The following is a 25403-nucleotide window of genomic DNA, read 5'->3' as shown; positions in this document are numbered from 1 at the left end:
TTGAATATGGGTCCAGGGCGGAGTCGGGAAGGAGAGGTAGGGAGGGGGAGGGGAGGGGAGAGGTAGGGAGGGGGAGGGGAGGCACAAGCACCCATCACTCTCTGTTTCTTGACTGTGGACAATCTTTTTTTTATTTATTTTTTCCTTTGAAGGTTCATAAGCTTAATCTACTTTCCTCTCTATTAGTCGTCTAAATGGTAGCCACAGCATTCATAGTGTAATTCAAAACAGATTGATTTTATGTAATTGCCACACGCAAAGCAGCTCTTAATTTAGGGGGTGGAGACCCCCCCCCTCGGAGCTGACTAGACACAGCCTCAAAGTGGAGGCCCAATACATTTCTAAGTGTCAAAAGGACTTCACAACAGAACGTTTCAGCTCTGTGAGACACCTGTGGAAAATGGCAGCTTGCTTCAAAAGGCTGAGTGTGGCGCTCTGGGTTGATTCAGTTATAAGCACCTTCCTAAGTTGGTCATTTTTTTTCTGGAGTAGGAAGCCATTCAGCAGCAGCTGTCACAGGGCGAGCAGCCGAGTGCACAGATGAACTCGTGGCTTTACCTCGCACTGCCCTTCCACCGGCACTGTGTATGTGCAGGCAGCCAGAGCTCACCCCACACCTGGAGCTCCCCTTTACTCTTGATTTATCTGCGGCCTAAAGTAGGATATGCTTTGGTCTCACTCAAATTCAATAGAAAATCAATATGGAAATGCTGGAGTCCAACAGGAAGCAAGCAGAGGAGAGCTGAGCCAGGCAGCTTTGTCCATTGAAGATGGCTCTTTCCCTGGGTGGAGGCCGGCTGGGTGGTGCTAACAGATCGGAGCGTTGATTAGCGTGTGTTTACATTTCTAGTGCAGCATGCCATCTTCAAGGAAAGGCCTGCTTGGAAGGTAACTTATATTTTAAGTTAATAACCGTGTACTTGGTGTGCAAATACCATTAAAGAACACTGAGCGGTGAGACTTCTGTGGGCTTCAAGGTCTTTAGCTCAGTACTCCAATTCAAATAGAACAAAACTTGCAGAAGAAATTTCAGTATGCTCTTGAATCATGATATCTAAAAAATTATTTTATTCTTAATTACATGTATATGTTTGAGTGTAAGTATATGTGCATACGCAATACAGTAACTTCGGGGTCTGCAGCTCCCTCTATGGTCAGGCTAACTTCGAACTCACAGAGATCTTCCTGCCTCTGCCTCCCAAGTGTGACTTTTTCTTTTAATGGTTAAGGCTGGTTTGATAGCTCACTTGGTAAGGTGCTTACGTACAGGCATAAGGACCTGTGGTCAGCCCCTAGAATTTATGTGAGCCTGGTGTAGTGGTACACACTTATTATACCAGAGCTGGGGAGATGAGGGAGACAGAGGTAGATCCTTGGGGTTCGCTGGCCAGCCAGCTTAGCCTAATTGGTGAGCCCCAGATTCCCATGAGAGATCTTGTCTCAAAAAACAAAATGGATGGCTCCTGAATGAGGCGTGATACCTGAGGCTGGCTTCTGGATTCTACATACACAAACGTGCACACACAACTATGAACACGCACCCCACCCCACACGTACTGCTTAAGTAAAACGATGTGATATAAAAGCGTGACCACACAGAATCTGTGTCTGCTGCTTATTCTGTCAATCACTATTCTCCAAACAGTGTGTAAAGCAGCACATCGGGACAAACATTCTGCTGACTGTAAAATGAGAGAACATTTGCAAATAATATTTTTAAGTCTCTGAAGCCTATAACTATTTTTTTAAAAAATATTTATTTCTTTTATTTATTGTATATGAGTGCTTTATCTGCAGAAGAGAGCACCAGATCTCATTATAGATGGTTGTGAGCCATCATGTGGTTGCTGGGAATTGAACTCAGGACCTCTGGAAGAGCAGGTGGTGCTCTTAACCACTGAGCCATCTCTCCAGCCAGCAAGCCTATAATTGTTTATCATGAATTTGATTTTTCTTATCACCGGAATTACACTCAGCCAGAGGCAGGTGTGACTGAGCCCAGGAGCTGATGCTTACCTCTGTAAAGTAACAAAATCCTCCAAATGATCAGGATTTCCAGTCTGCGTACTTTCCTCTTCTTTTAATGATGTTGTTATAGGTTCAGTTAAACTATAGAAAGTGGCAGATGTATACACAGTTGAGAGCATTTGATTTCTTTCCCTCAGCACTAGGACATGAAGTCAGAGCCTCATGCATGCTAGGCAAGTGCTCTACCACTGTATAATACCTCCAGCACAAACTTCAGGATATTACTGGGTAACAGTAAATTTAGGCAACAGAAAACTGAGCTGCGAGGCTTCCTGCACTGTACCATTTGAGAGCCAGACACTGAAGATCTAGTGGCAGATTTTTATGACCATATGAAGAGCAAGGCAAACATATTTCCACATTTGATCCCAGCTGAAGAACACACTGGTAGCTAATTCAGACTGAATATAAAAATCTACCAGGGTGACGCACCATCTTCTTGAAAGCAATTTTATCTAAAAAAAGCAAGTTGTGTTTCCTTAACATATGATTCAATTTAGACCAGGTCCTTCTAAACATTTCTCCTGCTGGGCCTGGTGGCCCATGCCTTTTATGGCAGCACTTGGGAGACAGAGGCAGGTGAACATCTGTGATTTTGTGGTCAGCAAGATTGACATAGTAAGTTTCAGGCTGGCTGAGGTAACAGTGAGACACTGTCTCAAAACCATCCAACCAAGCAACAACCAATCACCAACCACCCAACCACACCACCCAACCAACAACCAACCAACCAATAACCAACCAACGAACCAATCACCAACCAATAAGCAAACAATCAAACAACAACTAACCAGTGACTAACCACCAACTCTTTTCTACTAAGTCTTATTGTCTTTAATTAAAGATGTTAAAAATAACAAAATAGGAGTTATCTCTTTTTTTTTTTTTTGGTTTTTCGAAACAGGGGTTCTCTGTGTGGCCTTGGCTGTCCTGGACTCACTTTGTAGACCAGGCTGGTCTTGAACTCACATCGATCCACCTGCCTCTGCCTCCCAAGTGCTGGGATTAAAGGCATGCGCCACCACGCCCGGCTGAGTTATCTCAATATTTTCCATTAGTTTGTTACTGAAAATGACACTTCAGTGTTCCACTCATCTGTTCGTACATTAACCTTATCTATTTTCAACTGCATTAGATATAAAACTACTATCAGAATATTTTCAGAGTGCATGTAAGGAAACTTTATGCTCATTCTTCCCACAGCCACAAGGAAAACTATAAATAAATAAATAAAACTTAATCCTGGTGGCCCACATCTGTAATCCCAACACATGGGAAGCTAAGGTGTGAGGGTCAGCATGGGCTATGAAGCAAAACCCTGGGAAAGGAGAGGGGAGGGGCGGGGAGGGGAGGGGCGGGGAGGGGGAGGGGAGAGGGTGGGGAGTAGAGGGACAGGGTGGGGAGGGGAAGGGAGGGGAGGAGAGGAGAGGAGAGAGGAGGGGAGAAGGGGGGGGAGAGGAGGGGAGGAGAAACCGTAAATAACACTGCAGAACACTGCGGTTTTGTGCCCCACCTCCAGCTCCCAGGCACTAAAAAAAAACAGTAAAGGAGGCTGGGAGTTCAGCAAAGCCTACCCAGCAACAGCTGAATACATATTCCTTTCACGCTCATGAAATCATCTCCCAGGCAGACCTCATACGACCTATAAAACAAGCTGCAATAAAGCGGAAAGCACTGAAATAGTTAAAAGCTTATTCAGGATGACACTGGACACCAGCGTCAGGAGGATATGTAGCACAGTCACCATAGTGAGGGTTAACAGTACACTCCTAGGAAGACGAAATCACGAGAAAATGAGGAACTACTGTGGATTGGGTGAAAATGAAAGTATAATATAGCGAGCTGCGTGGGTACAGTTAAAGAAGTGTTTGGAATATTTCCCTAGAGATGAGCATGTACACTGTAAAAAGGAAGAATAATCTTGGGCCATTAACTTCCACTTTCATGTTGACGAGCAGGAGGAACATGAAATAAAGTTCTGCAGTAAGAAGCAAGAAAGCACGGAGACCAGGAATTAGAGGAAATCTACAAAACTAGAAGTCGGTTCTTCAAAACAATCAACAAAATTGACTCAAATATTTGGATTTACTCAAATTTGAAACCTATTATTGTAGCAGCATATATATATATATGTATATATTCATATACACACACACACACAATTCTAATGGATCCCAGCCATGGGATCACCCCAACTAGACACCACATACTAACAAATCAGAACCTCTGTACCATAAATGGGTCACATTTTCGTGAGTTGTTGGCCATTGGGATTCTACAGTCCCCCAGCCCAAGCATCATAGACAATTGCTAATACTCTTGATTACCCTCCAGAACTGGAGGGTAAGACTCTGCTGCTGAAAACACCTCATACCATAGTCACAGAACATGGCGGCATCAAGCTAATACTCACCTGGAAGCTTCAGTCATCCCGGATAGCTTTCATGGTTACCAGGCAGAGGTATCCATGCTACTGGAGGAGAAAAGTAAGCATAAATCTCGCCCAGCTGTGAACCTTGCAAGCTACAGGTGTGACTGGCCTGAGAAACATGCCAACTGGCGCAATAGTGACATAAATGCTCGGGAGTAACCAACCACTCAGTGCTCTAGGGATGGATCTAAGGGGTGGATGAATCCTGAGATGGAGCGCATCCTTGGAACTGACCTGTGCCTCGTCAGGTCAGATGGCTCAGGGAATAGCTTATACTATTTTTCTGCTAAGTAAACATTGTGTTAAATGACTTTTTGCTGTACCCATCAAAAAGTTCATCTCTTAGCCTCTGCCAGAGTCTTCCTGCACTGGACGGTAACTAACACGGCGACCCTTAACCAGTCAAGGTGAAAAGGCTGAGAGATTACAGAGTGCTCAGCTTTTAATGGGAGGCACATATTATACCCCTCTCGCCTAGGGCTCAGGAATAACTGAAGAAGAGGGGGCAGAAGATTAAAAACAACAACAACAACAACAACCGACAAACAGATGAGCACGATAACCTCAGGAAAATAGCCCTTCCCAGACAAAGGACAGCCCCACATAGGAACTCACAGCCATTGTGGCAGAGTGCGCAGGCCCACAGCAGCTCCAGCAGACCAAATCACAGCACGCAGGAGGGGAGCCGGGCTAGGATAAGGAGAGTCAGCTTTCCTTAACGCGCTGACTCCTGGTAGGTCAGTCACACTGTAAGGCAGGCCCTACTCCCCATAACGGAGCAGCACAAACTGAAAGTGATGGGGTAGAAGAGAAAAAAAACCTCAAAGTTGGGTGGGGTCAGATGGAAAGTGTGGCTAGGGGAAGATTTGGGAGAGGGGTGAATATAATTTTAAAATTATGAAATTATCAAAGAATTAATAAAAATATTATTTTTAATGACTCAATTTTAAAAGTTAAAATTATAGTAATGAGATAATTATACATCATACATAAATAAGGCGTGAAAGAGTACTATAAACAGTTCTAGGTGAAGATATTTTTTAGGTAAATTAGAGTTTCCTTGAGTTTGCCAAAACAAACTCAAGGAAAAAAAAAAAAAGATACAATATAAATAAACGCAGCCGGGCATGGTGGTGCACCCTTTTAGTTCCAGCACTTAGGTGGCAGAGGCAGGCGGATCTCTGTGAGTTCGAGGCCAGCCTGGTCTACAAAGTGAGTCCAGGACAGCAAGGGCTATATAGAGAAACCTTGCCTTGAAAAACAAAAACAAAAAAACAAAACAAAACAAAAAAACCCAAAATTTCTCACAAATTATTTCAAAAAATATAAAAAGACAGAATTCTTTCCAACAAATGTAAAAGGACAATATTACCTTGATAACCACAATCAACAAATTTTTTAAAATGCAGACTGGGGCTAGAGAAACGGCTCAGAGGTTAAGAGCACTGGCTTCCAAAGGTCCTGAGTTCAATCCCCAGCAACTACATGGTGGCTCACAACCATCTATAATGAGATTTGGTGCCCTCTTCTGGCATGCAAGTGTACATGCAGGCAGAATACTGTATACATAATAAATAAAAGAAAATGCAGACTACTAACTGTTAAATACAGATGAAAATGTTTTAAACACAAGACTAGGAAATGGAACCCAGCAGTATATACAAAGTGTTTATCATAATTGACATTTTCCATCCTTCAGGAATGCTCATCCCCCAAACAACTGATACAATGTACCAGGTGTCCGATTTAGCTTTAACTGTCACTGCCTGGAGCCATCTGGGAGGACACTCAACTGAGAAATTGCCTAGATCAGTGGTGTGTCTGTGGGAGATGGTCCTGATTGATATGGGCCTAGCCCAATGTTGTGTCACCATTGTTTCTCTGTGTAATAGCCCTGGCTGTCCTGCAACTGGCTCTGTAGACCAGGCTGGCCTCGAACACAGAGATCCACCTCTGCCTCCCAGCAGGGATTAGAGGCATGTGCCACAGTCCAAGGATGAAGCCATTGTTGCATCCACAGTCAGAAAGCAGAGAGAAGCCCGGGCGGAGGTGGCACACGCCTTTAATCCCAGCACTCGGGAGGCAGAGGCAGGTGGATCTCTGTGAGTTCAAGGCCAGCCTGGTCTACAAAATGAGTTCAGGACAGCCAAGGCTACACAGAGAAACCCTCTCTCAAAAAACCAAAAAGAAAGAAAGGAAAATCAATAATAATAAAAAAAAATCATCCAATAGAGAATAGAACATATTTAAAAGAACATTACGGGCTGGAGAGATGGCTCAGAGGTTAAGAGCACTGCCTGCTCTTCCAAAGGTCCTGAGTACAATTCCCAGCAACCACATGGTGGCTCATAACCATCTGTAATGTGATCTGATGCCCTCTTCTGGCCTGCAGGGGTAAATGCAGGGAGAGCACTGTATACATAATAAATAAATCTTAAAAACAAAAAAAAAAACAACTCTCTGCAAGGGGGCGGTCTAATCAGGAAGCTGTGAGCTCGTGCCTTAGAAACGGCAGTTCTTCTCTTAATGAACAAAGCTAAGAAACTGCTCTGTAGTTTTATTTGCTACAAAAGTTCCTGCTAGACTATGTGTGGCGCCCGCGCCACTGCAGTACCGAGTTGAGGGCGAGGGACTGCGGATTTAACTCATGCACACACACGCGCGCACACACACACACACAATAACACAGCGGGTCTTTCGTGCTAAGAGAGCAGCAGCTGTGGCAGCGGTTTATTCTTCTTTTTTCCAGAGTTCCAAAGAGCCTTCTTATAGGCAGCAAAACAGGAATCCTCCTCCCAGGTGAAATCCCTCAAGAGGTGATCGCACACAGGAGGAAAAGTCTCAAGGAAGGGAGGGGTGCGTTCTCAGAGCAGTAAACATGACTAGCTAACCAAGATAAACACAGACATGGAAGCTGCTAGAAACAGGACATGAAACAGCAAGACAGGTGGGCAGCCCAGTCAGGCCTGGTTCCTACACTACTGTAAATTCTGCCCCCAACACTGGTGCACCATTTGTTTCATCTCATACTCTTTCTGCCTCCCTGGGTTGCTGACAATGTTCCAAGCTGCCCCCCCACCCCAGCCCAGGGATGGTGATTTTCATCTGGATGAGCCATCACTGCCAACTGCCTAGAGGCCTTTTTTAGTTCAGTATCCGAGGCTGTAGCACCAACTCCCGGCACATGAAAAGGGTTTAGTTCATCTTTAGGATCTCTAGCCAGGCTCAAAAGTCAGACCACTTCCTCTTCTGGCTGGCAGTAGCATGTGCTAGCTACAGGTGCGCTACCCTGCTTTTTAGTCCTCTGCTTGACCTAAGGCAACTCCAGCCAGCCCCACTGAACTAATAGGCCTTTCTATCCATGAGTGCAAAGCAGGTGATCTTGAGGCCTAATTTGCTTGACTCTGCCCAGAAGTCTCCTTCTTCAGCAGGGTGCAGCCTATTGCACTCAGCATAGTATCTGGCACTCTTATGTTCCTGGTCCATTTCAAACCTCCTGTGCTTTCCTTGGCATTGGCTACACATTGTAGTCTTCATTGCTTCCTTGAGGTCATCCCTTTGTTCTTCCTGGACACCTGGGTTTTATTTCCTTGCACTCAGCAGCAACTCACAAACACTTGTAACTCCAGTTGGGGGGTGGGAGGGGGCAGAGGGAAGGCTGATGCCCTCTTCTTGCCTCTGCAGGAACCAGGCACACAACTGGTGCAAATACATAAAATAAAATAATCATTTATAAGATGACAATCTCATTTTAGATTTAGTTTACAGTTACTAGCAATCAGTCCATATTGAACATGATGGTGCAAGTCTCTAATTTTCAACAAGATATGTTATTTAGTGGGAATTTTCATAGGCTCCAAATTTGTGGCTGTTGGATGATGCTGTAACAAGCTAAGTGTCAAGCACCCAAGCCTAATTTATGATTATAAAGAAAGCTGCTGGGTAGTGGGGACATGCACCTTTAATCCAAGTACCTGGGAGGCAGAGGCAGGCAAATGCTGGAGGGGCAGCCTAGTCTACAGAATGAGTTCCAGGACAGCAGAGGCCACACAGAGAAACCCTGTCTCAAAACCAAAACTAAGGGGCTGGAGAGATGGCTCTTCCAGAGGTCCTGAGTTCAATTCCCAGCAACCACATGGTGGCTCACAACCATCTATAATGTGATCTGATACCCTCTTCATGCAGGTGTAATACCTACAATTAGAGGATTCATACACATAAAATAAATAAATAAAATCTTAAAAAAAAAAACCCAAAACCAAACAACAACAAAAGAAAGCTACATCTTTGATGATTTCAACTGTCTGCTTGTGTTGCATTTGGGCTGACACGATGGCTGGATTCAAGCTACCTTACGTGTTAGAGTTAAGTGACATAGCCAGGTTTGGAGGAAGTCTGAAAGTCAGTTAGAAGGACAGGTTATTTCTAATTCTCGGTTAGCTAGTGTAAGTAAAACAAATGCTAATTGGACTGATAAGCTAGTTAAATATTCACTGGTCACTCAGGTCTATAGAATGGCAGCACACAGGAGCCTGGTATGGTGCCCTGAAGAAGTATTTCTTCTGTGATATCTCCCACTTGAGGTTCTTCTTTCTTTGCGCTCACTAAAAATACTTCTGCTACCTATATTATTAAATTTTCCCCCATAAAAGAGTATGCTGAGCAGGTAATCAAATCTTTTCCCCCCAAAAAGGGCACTGTTTAATTTCAGTTATCAATGAAATTGGCATGGAGAATTTACCTGGAAACAGACTCTAAATCTTGACGAAGCCATGTTTCCAGAGCCCTCAAGACACTCAAGCTGTTTTCAGGATTCCCATGCCTACAATTCCCGGGAGGCACAAGATTGAGTCAGAAAACGCGGCTCCCTACACTTAAGGAATAAGTCCCAGAATCCCACCGGGACTCCAAATCCCAGAAACCCGCGCAGCAAATCCATCCCGGAAGCGCAGCGGGCTCTCTGTGGACGAAACCAAATAAACGAATGGGGGGTGCCACAACCATGGGCGTGTGAGTCCTATGGGTGCTTTTTAAAGGAACTTTTCCATTTATGAGCTGAATTGTATAATATTATCGTGAGCATCCAAGATGGTCCCCATTTCAGAGCGTCTGGCTGCAGGCCGGCGGACCCCGCGCCGCCCTCTGCTACCCTCGCCTCCCCCCGTGAGGATGGCAGCGCCGGGGCTCGGCGGCTCCTGCGCCCGCCCTGCCGCGGAATGCGGCGTCGGGAGCGAGCGCGGTGGGAGGAGCCCCGGCGGGAGGCGTGGATCGCGGGGCGGCGGGAGGAGCGCCGGGGACGGGCTGCGGCGGCGGCGGCGAGGCGACTGTCGGCTCCGCGCCGCGCCGCGGGCTAGGCGTGCTGGGCGGCGAGGCGGGCGGCCACCGCTCTCCGGGGGCAGACGCACGCGGCCGAGACCCTCGCGGCGCACGGCGCTGCCCCGGCCCCCCTCGGCCTCCGGCGGCGAGGCGGGGGAGAGAGGAGATGCCGACCCAGAGGGACAGCAGCACCATGTCCCACACGGTCGCGGGAGGCGGCGGCGGCGGCGGGGACCATTCCCACCAGGTCCGGGTGAAAGCCTACTACCGCGGGTGAGTGACTGCGCGGAGCGTGAGCGGGCAGGAGGGGGGAGGTCTCCGGGCGGTGAGCCCCGAGCGCTCGTGGGGCGCGGCTGGTGGCCCCCGGGACGAATGAGTGTGGGTCGCCGAGGAGTCGGCGGAGAAGGGTAGATGCCACCGGAGGGGAGGACAAATCAGCTGACTGCGAAATTTGCAACTGTTTCGGGGACTGGGTGGTTTGAGGATGGCTGTGGGTTCGCAAGCCTGGACTGCTTCGGTTAGCTGGCTCTTTTCATTACCGACAGGCCTGAAGCCTCTGGTTTTGTAAATCAGGTTTATATCTATTCTTCGCTGTGGGAAGTTCATGTAGGGAGTCCGGACTACAGCCAGAGAGTCAGGATAGGTGTTAAAGTTAGTACTACAGTCGATGCTTTTGAAAAAGATGTGCCTTGGATCGTTAGATGTGGTCAGAATTAAGTGGCAAATGTGCTGACCCACATTTTGGAAAGCCTTGGTTAGGGCGATATATGGAAAGGCGAGAAACCAAAGTTTTAAATTCTAGAAACGGTCTTCACTCACTTGATTTAAACTAATGTGGCTGCCAGAAGTAATCCAGCCCCGAGATCGCTGTGCCAGATCATTTTCTATCATGACTTGTCATAAAGTTCTTCCTTTGAATTCAACTTACAGCTTGAGGTAGTTTAGGCGCACTAGTGAGGTGAAAGGCTATCTTGGGCGTCAAGTCTGGAGAGTGGGGATTAACCGAAAACCTGGCTGCTGGTCTAAGCAGAAATTGGTTTTAAAAACTTCAAGTACCACAAGGTTAAAAGTGCTGGGTGTGCTTTTACATTCCTGAGGAGTCAGTGGATAGCAGCAGCCCTTCAGGTTTCTTTCTTGTTTTCATTTTCAACGAGAATTTTAGCTTCCCATGTCTTATTGCTTACATATAAGGCCTCAGGCCCCTGCGCTGTCGTCCACCTTCTGTAATATTCACGGATGCGGGACCAGTTTGTAGGACTTTACAGCAGACAGTGCTGTGTTTACTTGAGACACGGGCCAGAGAGGTTTTGACTTTAAAATGGTCTCCCCAAATGCATATGTTGGTAGTTGCCATAATAAACTGCATTAGCAGTTGCAAGAGTGAAAGAGCCGTATCCCCCTTTCCAAGAACAAACACACAACTTTCTGATAGTTTGAGAGAGATTTTCCTTTTAGAGCCATGGTTCTCAACCTTCCCGGTGTTGCGTCCCTTGAATGCAGTTCCTCGAGTTGAGGTGACTCCCAACCATAAAATTAGTTTGTTGCTACTTCATAACTGTGACTTGGCCACTGTTATGGATCCTAATGTAAATATCTGTGTTTTGGATTATCTTAGGCGACCCCTGCTTGACCCCCAGAGGGGAGGCGAGCCGCTGCTTTAGAGTAGTGTTAAGAAGTTGACAGTCCGTGGCTGTTAGGGGTGGAGGATGAAATGCAGTGGGGTTTTAAGATACTGTCTAATTGGCAGGCTAACAAACCAGCCTTCAGACTGAATCCAGGCACATGAGAGGACAGTGCATTTGTGTTCAGGTGTAAAATTAAGTGTGGCTTCTCGCCCTCGGGGCTCCCCAGCCTCTACTGATGGTGGTTAACATGTGGTTCTTCTGCAGGTTACAATTCATGGGGCTGGAGAGATGGCTCAGCCAGTAAGAGGTCTTCCAGAGGACCCAAATTGGGTTGGAAGCCTCCGCATCAGGTGGTTCGCTTCCTGTAACTCCAGTTCCACAGGACCCAGTACCCTTTTCTGGCCATTGTGGCAACCTCCCCCCACCCCCCTATAGATGTCTCACACACACACACACACACACACACACACACACACACACATACACACACACACAAATACAAATAAATCTCCAAAAAGTTGGCATTTATGTTTTCTGAGGTATCATCTTTAGATGGTATTTATTGATTACTTGCAGTGAGAGATGAACATTTTCCATGTGGTTCAAATTTTGCTTGTTTAGCTATTTTAGCTTCCAGTGGCTCAGTGAGAGAGCACGGAGTTACTGCTCTTTCGTGTTTCCATACTTTTATTAGTTTGTCAGGTGTTAGTAGGCACAGCATGTAAGTCATTCCCAAAGTGCCTTTGGGAAGAGGTCAGCGTGTTGAACTCGAGAAGTGCAGGTATTCCATGGGGGCGGGGTTCTTTATTTGTTGCTCTGATTACTAAAATAAAGGAAGCAAGAGGATATGTACGTGAGTTTTTCCGTCTAAAATTTTAAGGCATTCTAAGTATCTTTTAAAGTTTAGGAAATTCCACTAAAGAAAGACACAACCCTTTGTCTTTACGGCACTGTACCAATAGAAGCGCCCTAATAGTGCTTTTTTCTCAGGTCTCCTCTAAGGACAGCCTCAGTTCTCTCAACTGTACCATTTTCTGCTCTCTGAGTTAGACAGTAAGATTATATGTTTATTAACAGTAATCTAAGCTGGTGGTTATATCACAGCCAGCTGCTTATTAACGTTGATGAGACTGAAATGAGTCACTAGCAAGGGTAGTTAATAAAGTAAGTTGGATAGCATCCCAAATGTGACTCCAACGTAGACTCTCCCTTTCCCTCACACTGGGAGTGGAGGTCGGTAGGGGATGCACCGCTCAGCTGGCGGAGTGCTCGCTTAGCATGCGTGGGGGGCACAGGTCCCATCCCCAGCTCCGCGTGAACCGGGCGTTGTGATCCCACCATCTGGGAGGATCCGCGTTAAGTTGGGACCAGCCTGGGCTACAGGAGATCTTATCTCAGCAACAAAAACAAAACCACCCCCAAAGAAAATTTTCTTTTCATTATCTCTTTTGAAAAAACACTTCACCCTACTTCCTCTTAACAGTATTTCTTTCCAGTGAATCTTTGAATATTTTCTGTGAGCGAATTACCCTCTTCTTTCAAATATGTGTGGTGGTTTTTGTTTTGTTTTGTTTTTTTGAAACTGTCCTAAATAAAAGAGGCATGCACTTTTCCTCTTTTTTTTTCCTAGTTTTTAAAAGTAGATTTTTTTTTTTTCAGTTTCTCAAAGTAGGAGATTTTTCTAGGTTTTAAAAGCACTGAGAATCTGGTTTGGCTGGAGACGAACTAAGAGCGCCTGTCTCTTGGTCTGCACCGATTTTTCCCCAACGTGGGAACACTTCAGTCAGTGACCCTTTTCTTACAGTGCTGTTAGGTTGGAGGAAGAGAAACAGGTTTTTTTGGTTAGCAATAGGTTGCCATTGTGTGCTTATTCTTATATAAAGGTATTTGTGGGATAGAATTTAACCAGGTGATATCTGGGCTCCTCATTTTTTTACGTTGTACATGTGCAGGAATTTGGTAGAAAGCTTGTGAAAATCCCGTAGTAAGCTGTTATTGACCAGCGATTGCAGCCCAGAGGGTACCTTGTGCAAACGTGAACTGTTCTGGCAGTACAAGGGATCTCAGCTGGGCTTGCAGCCCTCTCCCTGCCCCTGAGCTGCGGTCCAGAGCCCAGGCTTGACTCCACATTTGGAATGTAGAGCTGTTTGCATTCTTTACCCCTCACAGGGAACAAGTCCTGTCAGGTCTTGTTTTTAAAAGCATTGCAGAATTACTTCAGCTGTGTGCTTTCATCATTGGCGCTAAGTGTAGTTCAGCTGGTGGAGTGCTTGCCCAGTGTGCACAAAGCCCTGGGCTCCATCCAAGCGCCGCACTAAGCCAGGTATGCTTGTGCCTACCTGTGCTCAGGAGATAGAAGCAGGAGGCTCAAGATGGCTCAAGCTCACCCTTGGCTCCATAGTCAGGACAGCATGGACTGTGTAAAACCCTGTCTGAGGGGGGGGGGGTGGGGGGAAGGCGGTGGCGGGTGCGGTGTAGGGTGGCAGCCAGGTCCATGAGGTAGTGGCCCAAAGCATCTTGAATTGGCTAACGCTGAGATGAATGACTTGTCACTGCTGTGCTGAAGACTTGGGTGAGGAGTTGGAGGAACTGGGGAGGCCTGAGATGAGACAGGGACACTGAAGGGCTGAAGACACTGAAGTAAGCAACTGTTTTAGAAAAGTCTCCCCAGAGGGAGAGGGAGAGGCGCTCCCCCCCCCCACCCCCCCTTTCCTCCCCTGGTAGTCTCTGGGTAGCTGGCTGGCCTCAAACTCACCTGTAACCCAGGCTGGCCTCGACTTCTCCATCCTCCTGCCTGTGGTGCCTGCATGCTGGGAAGACAAGGTGTTTGGTGACACATTTTTGTGTGTGTTCTCTCGCTCTCCCTTTTCCCCCCTTCTCACCCTCCCTCTATACCTGTCCCTTGTAGCCCAGCCTGGCGTCACTTACTGTGTAGCAGGTGACCTTGAACTCCTGATCTTCCTGCCTGCATCTCCCTAGAGGGGGGACGACAGGTGTGCGCCACGCTGGCGCTCTAACCAGGCTGTCATGCGTGCCAGGCAGGCAGTTCACCAACCCAGCTATTTCCCTTTGAATTCCTTGACATTTTGTTTATTAAAATTGCCAGGCATTTCTCAGTCTATTGTTTGCCAGGCATTTCTTAATCTGTTGTTTATCTGAAGACTTTTATATTTGTATAATTAAATCTGCCTTTTTTTCTCTGTATGTGGCTCCTTGGTCTGCTGCCGTAGGCAGATGAGCTTTTCCTTTACAAGTAGTCTACAGCTCTGTGTTGTGCCCGGTTTTCAGTAATCATCTTCTCAATATTATATTTCAGGCTATAGTTAGTAGTAGTTTTTGATACAACTTAGGTTTTATAATTCTACTAACATTTTTGAATGAGGTCTTCCTTCCCTACTGGTTTGAAACAACTTTTATACACTGTGTTTCTCATAATATGCATAGATAACTGTTCTACACCATTGATTTGCGGAGAGACCTGGGTAGTACATGCTGCAGTTTGATTATCACGGGGTATAGTTAGTTTTGATGTGCAAGGCAAAGTCTCATTGATTTAATCTTCTATTCTGTGGGTTTTTTGTTTTGGTTGAGTATTGTGCATTTTACCAAGAATTGCTTTCTTTCAATGGGAACTTTTATTTCCTATTATTTTGTTGTTGTTGTTGTTTGGTTTTTCGAGACAAGGTTTCTCTGTGTAGCCTTGGCTATCCTGAACTCACTTTGTAGACCAGGCTGGCCTCGAACTCACAGCGATCCACCTGCCTCTGCCTCCCAAGTGCTGGGATTAAAGGCGTGCGCCACCACGCCCGGCTATTTCCTATTATTTTGTATTGCTGTGGCCATAATATCAGACAGAAACAACTCAAGGAAGAAGTTGTTTAGGCTCACAGTCTCAGAGGGTTCAGCACATAATTTCTTAGCCCCATGCACTTGAGTGAAACATCCAGTGTCAGAAGGCGGGGCAAAGGACAGCTGCTTACATCACAGTGGACTAAGAAGCAGAGATTGAGACCAGACGTGACTATGTCATATATCACAGAGGCCTCGCCTTCCAGGGTTCCCAAAACTTTGCAAAGTAGTGCCTCAGCTGGGCGGTGGTGGTGCATGCCTTTAACCCCAGCACTCAGGAGGCAGAGACAGGCGGATCTCTTGAGTTTGAGGCCAGCCTGGTCTGCAGGGCTAGTCCAGGACAGCCACCACTACACAGAGAAACCCTGTCTCAAAAACAGCCCCCCCCCCAAAAAAAAGTAGTGACTCTGGCCATTTAGAGTCAAACCAGAACTTTCTCTAGGCTTATTGAATCCTCTTTTATCTTACCTGGAGTCTTACTGTTGGCTTGCCTGGTATGGAATTCCTAGCCTCAATCATTTTCTTGCCTCAACTTCCCAAGCAACTGGAATTACAGGGCACACTATTGTGCTTAACGCTGTGTCACCAATTTTTTGTTGGTTTGGTTTGGTTTGGTTTTTTAAAGACCGGATCTCACTCTGTAGACCAGGCTGGCCACAAATTCGCAGAGATGTGCCTGCCTCTGCCTCCTGAATGCTGGGATTAGAGAGGTGCGCCTACTATCAGTTTGTGTATGTTTAAACTGAATTGCCATTTATTAGCCATTTCTTGGTTAACTGTCCTGGAATTTATCGGATAATGTGTCTCTGACAGTCTTGCTGCTCGTCTTCATCTTAGTTTTCCTAACTATTTGCTTGTCATTTTGTAGGTAGTGTGGGATTACGGCAGTGCCTTTATCTTAATGAAATATAATTAGGGGCGAGAAATCTCACCAGCTACTTTAAGAATGTTAACATTTACAGTGTACCTACACCTTTGAGGAACTACAGGTATATTGTGCTATTTTTTAATACTCACAACAGTGCTCAGGGAGGGTGGCATTTTTCCATTTTATAGATAAGATTGAAGCTTAGTAATACAAAATGGTAGGTAACTTTCAAAGAACTCTTCCCTTTTATGTGCTTGTTGACTTTGTGCTTTTCTGTCAGTTTTTTAAAATTTCCTATTGCTTTTATTTTCACTTTCTGTCTTGATTATGGAAAGTGGAGACTGCTTTTTGACTTTACTTACTTTTGATTTATTTTTAAGATGGATCTATTTTTATTTTATGTGTATGATGTATGGCTATATGTATGAATTTGTACCATGTTCGTGTCTGTAGCCTGTGGAAGTTAAAAGACCCTGGAAGTGGAGTTAGAGATGGTTGTGAACCTCCATGTGGGTACTGGGAACTGAATCCTGGTCCTCTGGAAGAGCAACTGGTGTTATTAACCACCGCACCTTCTCTCCAGACTCCTTTGCTTAATTTTTAACCTTAGGATTTAACAGAGTTGAGCCATTTTGGCATTTTCATACAAGCCTGTTGTTCACTGGCCTCTCTCCTTCCCCTCCGCCGTTCGTCTTGCCCTTTCCTGCTGGCTCCCTTCCTTAAGTCTCTGCCTTCCTTCTCAGAGTCAGCGCTCTACTGCCCTGACATACCCCACCCCACGGACATACGAAAGTTAAAAAATATATATTAAAAACATTCTTCATATGGGGGAATTATGAGGTGTCTGTCTGAATGTGACTTATTTCACGCATTGTAGTGATTTCTAGTTCTATTTTCCTGCACTATTATGACTTCCTTTTTCTTATGGCTGAGTAAGATCCGACTATGCATATGTACCATGTTTTCTCCATTGTTCATCTGTTGATGGATATAGTGGTTTGAGTAGATACGGCCCCCATAGGCTCGGTGCACTGTCATTAGGGAGTGTCATTTATTTTCCTCATCCAAACACCCCCCCAAGAGAAAGCATCTTCAGGCCTATCACAGCAAAACCCCAGCCCCTAGTATGAGCTTCTGTCTTAGAGTTCCCATTGCTGTGAAGAGACACCATGACCTCAGCAACTCTTACAAAGGAAAACATTTAACTGGGCCTGGCTTACAGTTCAGAGGTTTAGCCCAGCATCATCATGACGGAAGCATGGCCATGTGCAGGCAGGCATGGAGCTGGAGGAGCAGCGCAGAGTTCTACATCTTGCTCTGCAGGCAGCAGGGAAAGACTGTGTGCCACACTGCGTGCAGCTTGAGCATAAAGCCCACCCCACAGTGACACACTTCCTCATGAGACCACACCTCCTACTAGTGGCACTTCCTATGGTCCAAGCATTCAAACACTTGAGTCTATGAGGACCATTTCTTTTTGTTATTAGTGACACTACTTGAGAGAGATTAGGCCTTGTTGGGGAAAGTGTGTTACTGGGCTTGGTGAGCTTTGGGGTTCCAAATCCCAAGCCAGGCCCAGTGTCTCTCTCTTCCTGCTGTCTGTGCATGTAGACTTCTCAGCTCCTGCTGCCATGCTGATAGTGGACTAAACTCTGAAACGGTAAGCAGCCCCAGTTAAATGCTTTTCTAAAGAGCTGCCGTGGTCATGGTGTCTCTCCACAGCAATAGATCACTGACTAAGACAGTGGATACCTGAGCTGGTCCGCTCCCTTCCTCTCTCCCTCCCTCCCTTCCTTTCTTTTTCTGATTCATAGCTGTTATAAACAGTGCACTAGGGAACATGCCCTGCTGTTTCTGCGGTGTGGTTAGAAGCCTTTAGGTATATACTCAAGCATGGTAGAGCTATGTCTTAACCGGGTTCTCTTTTGAGTTTTTGAGGGACGTACACTGATATCCATAATAGCTCACAGTTGACAGCCTGCCAGCACTGTATAAGGCTTCTTTTCCCCTAACATCCTGACAGCATTTGTTGTTGCTTTTTCCCCCCTTTTTAAATTTTAATTAATTAATTTGTTGTTGTGTTGGTTTGGTTTTTTGAGATAAGGTTGTGTGTACCAGGCTGACCTTGAACTCACAGAGATCCACCTACCTCTGCCTCCCAAGTGCTGGGTAATTTATTTATTTTTATTTTATGTGTGTGAGTGTTTTTGCCTGCATGGACCCATGGAAGTCAAAAGAGGTCATCAGATCCCCTGAAACTGGAGTTTTGCGTCATTGTGAGCCACCATGTGGGTGCTGGAAACTGAACCCAGGACCTCTGTAAAATAAGCAAGAGCTCTTAACTGCTGAGCCATCTCTCCAACCCTGTTGCTTGTTTTCTTGAAGGTGTCCATGCTGACTGAGATGACAGGGATCTCAAAATAGTTTTAGCTTGCATTTTCCTGATGGCTAAGCATGTTGTGTATTTTCCATGTATTTATTGGTTACTTTGATTTCTTCTGAGAACTGTCCTGTTTATTAGCCCATTTATTGATGAGGTGATTTAATTAATTAATTTTAAATTTTTATTTATTGTTTTGTTTTTTGAGACAGAGCCCTGGCTGTCCTAGACTCATTCTGTAGACCAGGCTGGCCTCAGACTCACGGAGATTTGCCTGCCTCTGCCTCTTGAGTACTGGGATTAAGATGTGCGCCACCATGCCTGGCGATTTTTTTTTAAGTTTAATTTTTGTTGTTCCTTACATATTGTAGATATTAGTCTCCTGTCCTATGTGTTGTTAGCAGAGTTGTTGATTTTTGTCTTTTTCACTCTGTGGGCTGTGTTTTTATGCTGGTGCTTGTTCCCTTTGCTGTAGAGAAAGTTTTAAATTTCATGTATCCCTGTCTATTAAATTTTGGGATTATTTCCTGTGTTATTGGAGTCTTTGTGCTGTGTGTGTGTGTGTGTGTGTGTGTGTGTGTGTGTGTGAGAGAGAGAGAGAGAGAGAGAGAGAGAGAGAGAGAGAGAGAGAGAGAGAGATATGTTATGGTGGATGTGTGGAGGTAGAACGGAACTTTAAGGAGTCGGTTCTGTCTACCATGTAGGTTCTGGGGATCAAATTCAGGCAAGCCCTTTTACTTGCTGAACCATCTCACTGGCCCCAGTTTTCAACTGATTTTTATGTAGAATTACAGATAGGGATTTTATTTTAGTTTTCTACTATGTACTATATATTACTGTATATTACTCTATACTAAGTGTGGAAATCCAGTTTACCAGAACTGTTTATAAAGCTTTGCTTAACATTAAAGTATAACTACACCATTGCACTTCTCTTTACTTCTTCCAATGCTACCATGTTTCCCTCCCTCCTGTGCGCGCGCGCACACACACACACACGCACACACACACGCGTGCACTATGTAGATATTTGTGTATTTAAATGCATAAATATATAAATAGAACACACTGGATCTGTGTAGTGCTCCTTGTATGTGTATGGTTCAGGGCTGACCACTTTGGTTTGGATAACCAGTTGGAGGCTCTTCCTCAGGAGGATGACTTCTGCCTCTCTCAGCGGTCCGCAGTTGCCCGCAGTTGCCGGCAGTTCTTTGTCTAGGGCGGGTCAGGCGAGATTTCCCTCTTTCTCGTTAGCATGTCTGTTGGTGGTGTCCGTAAGGTCTTGTTTGGTCAGCCGTGTTGTTTGAGGTATAGTGGGCTTAGCTTCCCTCTCATTTCTAGTAGATTCTCACAGCAGTGGCTGGTTCTCTGACCTTACAGTCTTTCCACCTTCTCTTCTGTCTTCTGTGGTATTCCCTGAGCTCTAGGCCCACTATCACTGTTAAAGAGGGTATCCTTTTTCCAGTGTATGTTGAGGTTCTGAGTTTAATGTAAGGATTCCTGGGTGCAGGCTTCCTAGGTGTTTCCTGGGGCTCTGGTAAGTTGTGCTTTCACGTTCATTGGATTCCAGTAATTGTTAGCATCACCTAGGTCTCCTTCCTAGCTCACTGCTCACACAAGAGCGTATTGTAGGTGAGCAGTTCTGTGCTTGCTATTGTTACTGATTTTTAGTCTCTTCCATTAGGACATAAATGATAAATACTTGGGCTTTCCTAAAGCTTGCTGTGGGCTACACTGTGGGCCGTCTTAGGAGAGGCGCTCAGGCTGCTGTGGGCTTCACTGAGGTCCGTCTTAGAGGCACTCAGGCTGCTGAGCGTGCATCTCTTTTCTGTTGGATGGAATATTCATCCAGAAATTTGTTTTGTAGTCTAGTTTGCCTGCAGTGTGTTGGCCTTTTTTAATTTGGAAGACCTCTCTAAAGATGAGATTGAGGTACTGAAGTCACTTAACATTGTATCAAGACTTCTGGGACCTTTTATTTATTTATTTATTTATTTTTTTATTTTTTTCCAGACAGGGTTTCTCTGTGTAGCCTTGACTGTCCTGGACTCACTTTGTAGTCCAGGCTGGCCTCGAACTCACAGTGATCCACCTGCCTCTGCCTCCAGAGTGCTGGGATTAAAGGCGTGCGCCACCACGCCCGGCTTCTGGGACCTTTTATATCCAGTAGGGTTTTTGGTTGGTTGGTTGGTTGGTTTTTTGAGACATGGTCTCTCTGTGTAGCCTTAGCTGTCCTAGACTTGATTTGTAGACCAGGCTGGCCTCGAACTCACAGCAATCTGCCTGCCTCTGCCTCCCAAGTGCTGGGATTAAAGGTGTGCGCCACCACCACCTGGCTATCCAATAGTATTTTTTATGAAATTGGGAGCCCCAGTATTTGCTACATATGTGCTTGCTTGCTTGCTTTCTTAATTTTCCTTTTCTTTCTTTCTTTTTATTTTAAATAGAGTTTCTCTGTGTAGCCTTGGCTATCCTAGACTTGCCTTGTAGACTAGACTGGCCTTGAACTCACAGCAATCTACCTGCAGTCTCTACCTCCCCGAGTGCTGGAGTTAAAGGCAAGTACCACCACACACACACCGGGCTTGTGCGTTCCCTTTTTCTGTCTGTCTGTCTACCTGTCTAACACCTACCCATCCAGCCACAGGACTTTAGGCATCCCAGGGTGGTCTGAAAACCTGATGTAGCTGAAGGTGACTTTACTCTGATCCTGCTTCTAGCTCCCCAGTGCTAGAGTTACAGGCTTGGACACCTGCCAGGCCTTGGTTTATGTGGTGTGGGTACCAAATCCAGGGTTTTAAAAACTTAGGTTTTAAATTTTTCTGTGTATGAATATTCTGCCTGATTTGTATGTATGTATACACCACGTGTGTGCCTGTTGTTCAAGGGTGGTGCCCTCTAGATCTGTGACTCACTTGATGTGGATACTGAGACCTGAACTCTGCTCCTCTAAAACAAGAGCAAATGCTCTTAGGGTGGAGCCATCTCTCCACTCAAGACCGTGTGCATGCCAATTCAACACTGTACCAACTCAACTACCTACCAACCTTGCTTTATCCTTTTGATGAGTTATTCCTTTTATTATGTAATGGCCTTGTTTATCTTTACTTTTTCTCTGAAGTCTACTTTACCTGGTATCAGAATAGTTGCACTCACTCACTTTCAACTCACATTTGCTCTTTAGGCCTTTCTCAGTCTTTGGGAGTCTTGGTTCACTCATGACTATCAAATGCCAGACTTACTCTCACCTGGTGAAATCTGCATTCACAGTGGGGCTGCGCCTTAGGGGGAGAGCCTTCTGCTGCCTGCACTGTTTAGCTGGTCAGCATCCAGTCTTCTGGCTGGCCACAGCTGAGCCCTGGGGCTGAGGCAGGTCAAAGCTAGGCTTTCTGATGGTGGTCGGTCCCAGTTCTCTGGTCTAGATCCCCAGTGTCAAGCAGCAGAGTCCCTCTTGAGGTCGTGTCCACCCTGCCCTCTACATCACGTAGGCTCTAAATTGTGGAGAGTGGGATGTCTCTGCAGCCGACCTCACTCTCATGTCCGCCAGAGTGAAGCCTGTGGGCAAGCAGCCAGCGTGTTCTAGATGAGCCTCCTGTCTCCTCCCGTCCTTGACAGTGGCCGCAGCCTCCGCACCTTCTAGAACCTCTTCCAGTATTGGAACAGTCTTCTTTTTTCTGCAGCTGCTTCTTACCCAGGTCGTATGGAAGCAGCTTTTTAAAGATTTGTTTGTTTTTACTTTGTGTGCGTGTGTTTTTTGCCTGCATGTATTATGTTGGTGTACCACATCTGTGCCTTATACCCACAGAGGTCAGAAGATGGATTGTCAGATCCCCCTGGAGCTGGAGTTATGGTTAGCCATGACCCTCCATATGGGTGCTAGGAAGTAACTTTTAACTACTGAGCTATCTTGCCAGCAGCCATTATTATATTTTTAATCTACGTGTGTATGCATATGTGGGCATGTGTTACAATAATGCTTTGGACAACACTGGGTGTCAGTATTAACCTTCAGCTTCCTTGGTGACAGGTCCCCCCGCCCCAGGCTGGTTCTGAACTCACAGAGCTCTACCTGCCTCTGCCTCCCAAGTGCTGGCATTAAAGGCTACAGGCCTAGAAAGGCAGGGTCTCTTGATCACTCTTGTGTACCCTGGATCCTGCCAGCTTTTGAGGCTTCTCCCATCTCCCCTCCAGTCTTGCTATAGGAGCACTGAGATTACAAACATGTCTTACCATGACTTGCTTTACATGGGATCTGGGGATTTGAACCTGGGTCTTTATCTGAGCCATCTCCCCTGCTCTGGTTTGTTGCCTTCCTTAGAAAGCATCAGTGATGTTTTAAAGAACTTCTAACTTGAGATTATATGAGTCTTCTCTACCTCTGAACCCTTTATCCAATGGTTTTTACCATCTGGGGCTGATCCTGTGAGGCCAATTATTATTGATAAGTTCAAACAAAACATTTGTAAATATCAGTATGTTTCAGAAGAAAAATTTATGTTTAAATAACAGAACTCAGTGTTGCTTCTTCATTTACTTTTAAACTTGGCCTTCAAGAAAGCTTTAGACAAAAAAAAAAGAAAAAAGAAAAGAAAGAAAAGAAAAGAAAGAAAAAGGAAAGTATTAGACTTCATATTTTAGAAAATAGGACCATTTAATTCCTAACCAGTTAGTCTTCTGAAACCACTAACAAAATGGCACCCCCTTTTTCCTTTGAAAAATTAAGTAAAATTGTACCTAAATTTGTATTGGTCATCGATAGAATAATTTATGCTAATGACAGAGTAAAAACATAAAAAATCATGTGTATAGTTTCTTTTCCACCTTGAGAATGCAATGTCTTCATCCATAGCATATTTATAACTTAGTTATTGTCACTGGGATCTGGTGACTGTGGAGTGTTGTAAACACGGTGCTTTCCCAAGTAGAGAATTGTTTATATAAACGTTCTTTAAATGCTTTTCCTCCTGGAACTTAAGGAATGGTGGTTGATAAACTACCCCCTTCACTTAGTCTCTTAAGGAAGTATGTACTTAGGCTTTTTAAATATTACACAGACATTTCCCCAGCTGTGATTATCCTACCTGTTTGTATTTGGGCAGCTAATACATTAAGAATTCAAAGCCAGCCTGGGTTACATAGGAAGACTTTGTTTCAAAAGCGAAAAAAATAAGTTTTACTTATTTAATTTAATTCCCAAGTCAGTTTTCCAACTGTTATGACCTCCCACTAGTAACCTGGACAGTTCTTTGAAACAGAGTACTTTGAGACAAGCAGCTCTCTCTCAATGTCACTAGAAGGAGGAACTACTTCTTGTTTTTATTTTCTGTTTTAAAAGGTTATTATTATTATTATTATTTTAAAGATAGGCTCCCATCTAGCCCAGGCTGGCCTTGACCCAGCTGTATCGTCAGGCATGACCTTGAGCGCTGAGGTTACTGGTGCTCACCGCCAAGCCTGGTTCATACAGTGCTGGGGGTCAAGTTGAAACATCCTGGAGGCTAGGCAAGCACCGTCCCTGCTTCTATGTGTGTGCTTGACTTGGTTATTTTATGGCACATAATGTCCTCAGGGCTTGTCCATGTGGTGTAATGTCTGAATTTCCTTGTTGAATCTGAAGAATAGCTCATTGTTATGTTTATACCACACTTAGCCGTTCACCTGTGATGGGCGCTGTGTCCCTCCTGCCTCTTGGCTGTTGTGAATAATGCTGAGAGGACCGGAGTGGAGATGCCTGCTTGAGATCCTGCTTTTTTTTTTTTCTTTTAAATTTAATTTAATTTTATGCATGGGTGTTTTGCTTGCATGATGTCTCTGTAGTGCCCAAGGAGGCCAGAAGAGAGCCTGAGATCCCCTGAGACTAGAGTCACAGACAGTGTGGGCCTCCATTGGGTGCTGGCGATCAAACCTGGGTGCTTTTACCCACTGGGCCAGCTCTCTAGTGCCCACACCGTCCTGTCTCTCGGATGTATATATGGAAGTGGAGTTGCGGGAGCATATCAAAGGTCTGTGTAGGAACATCCACGGTGTGTATGACGCCGTCTTGTAATCCCTTCACACATGTGGTATCTGTACGCTCACCAACATGCAGTCCCTAGCTCTTTAGAGAGAGGCATTGCCCCTGGCTTTGGTTCCCCTCCCTCCCCTAATGTTGGACATTGCTTTGTCTACTTACTGTGTATTTATTTCTATCTCCTCTGGAACATGTCTGTTCAAGTCACTGCTTGGCTACTTTTAATTGCCTTGTTTCCCTACCCCTGCCATTGTTTTCTGAATTTTTCATGAAGTATATTTTGATCATATGTTCCCTTCCTGCAACTCTTCTCAGATCCTTTTCTCCTCCCAACTCAAAACAAAACCCTACAAAAACACAAAATGAATAGCAAAGCAAAGGAGCAGTAAGGGCTTTCTGTCCTCTTGCTTCCTCGTTTCTTTCTTCGGGGTCTTATTAAGTTTTTACCATACACGCCTTTCACTTGCTCATATGGAGTTACTCCAAGATTTTATTTTTTATATTTTTGAGGCTGTGGTAAAAGGTATTGCTTCCCCGATTTTGTTTTTAGTCGGTTTGTCATTTGTATATAGGAAGGCTGCTACTTTGCTGAAAGTGTTTTTTCAGCTGTAGCAGTTCTTAATGGAGTTTTTAGGGTCTTTTATGTATAAAGTCACATCATCTGCAAATAAAGGTACTTTTTCCTTTCCTGAGATCTTCAGTTGTCTTCTTATTCCAGCTGAGACTTAACCTGCTACACTGAATAGGTATGGGGAGAGTGGACATCCTTGTGTTGTTCTGACTTTAGTGGAATTGCTTTGAGTTTGTCATTGTTTAGGCTGATGCTGTCTATGGACTTGCTGTAGATCTCCTTTCCTGTGCTGTGCTGTGTCCCTGTAGCCTAGTCTCTCCACGAC

General features: G+C 45.2%; 1 protein-coding gene across 1 annotated transcript in view; it reads left to right on the top strand.

Annotated features, from left to right (window-relative positions):
* Window positions 1–9735: 9735 nt before the first annotated feature.
* PRKCI (protein kinase C iota) overlaps window positions 9736–25403 on the top strand; it is a 58405-nt gene continuing 42737 nt past the window's right edge. Inside the window, exon 1 of the mRNA XM_084769378.1 lies at window positions 9736–10048. Coding sequence (XP_084625504.1) covers window positions 9942–10048 — 107 coding nt within the window. The 5' untranslated portion in view covers window positions 9736–9941. The remainder of the gene's footprint in view (window positions 10049–25403) is intronic.

Source organism: Acomys minous (assembly GCF_964271855.1).
Source record: "Acomys minous genome assembly, chromosome: 19".
Lineage (NCBI taxonomy): Eukaryota > Metazoa > Chordata > Mammalia > Rodentia > Muridae > Acomys > Acomys minous.
The sequence above is the reverse complement of the archived record's forward strand: the minus strand, read 5'-3'. Positions and strand labels throughout refer to the sequence as shown.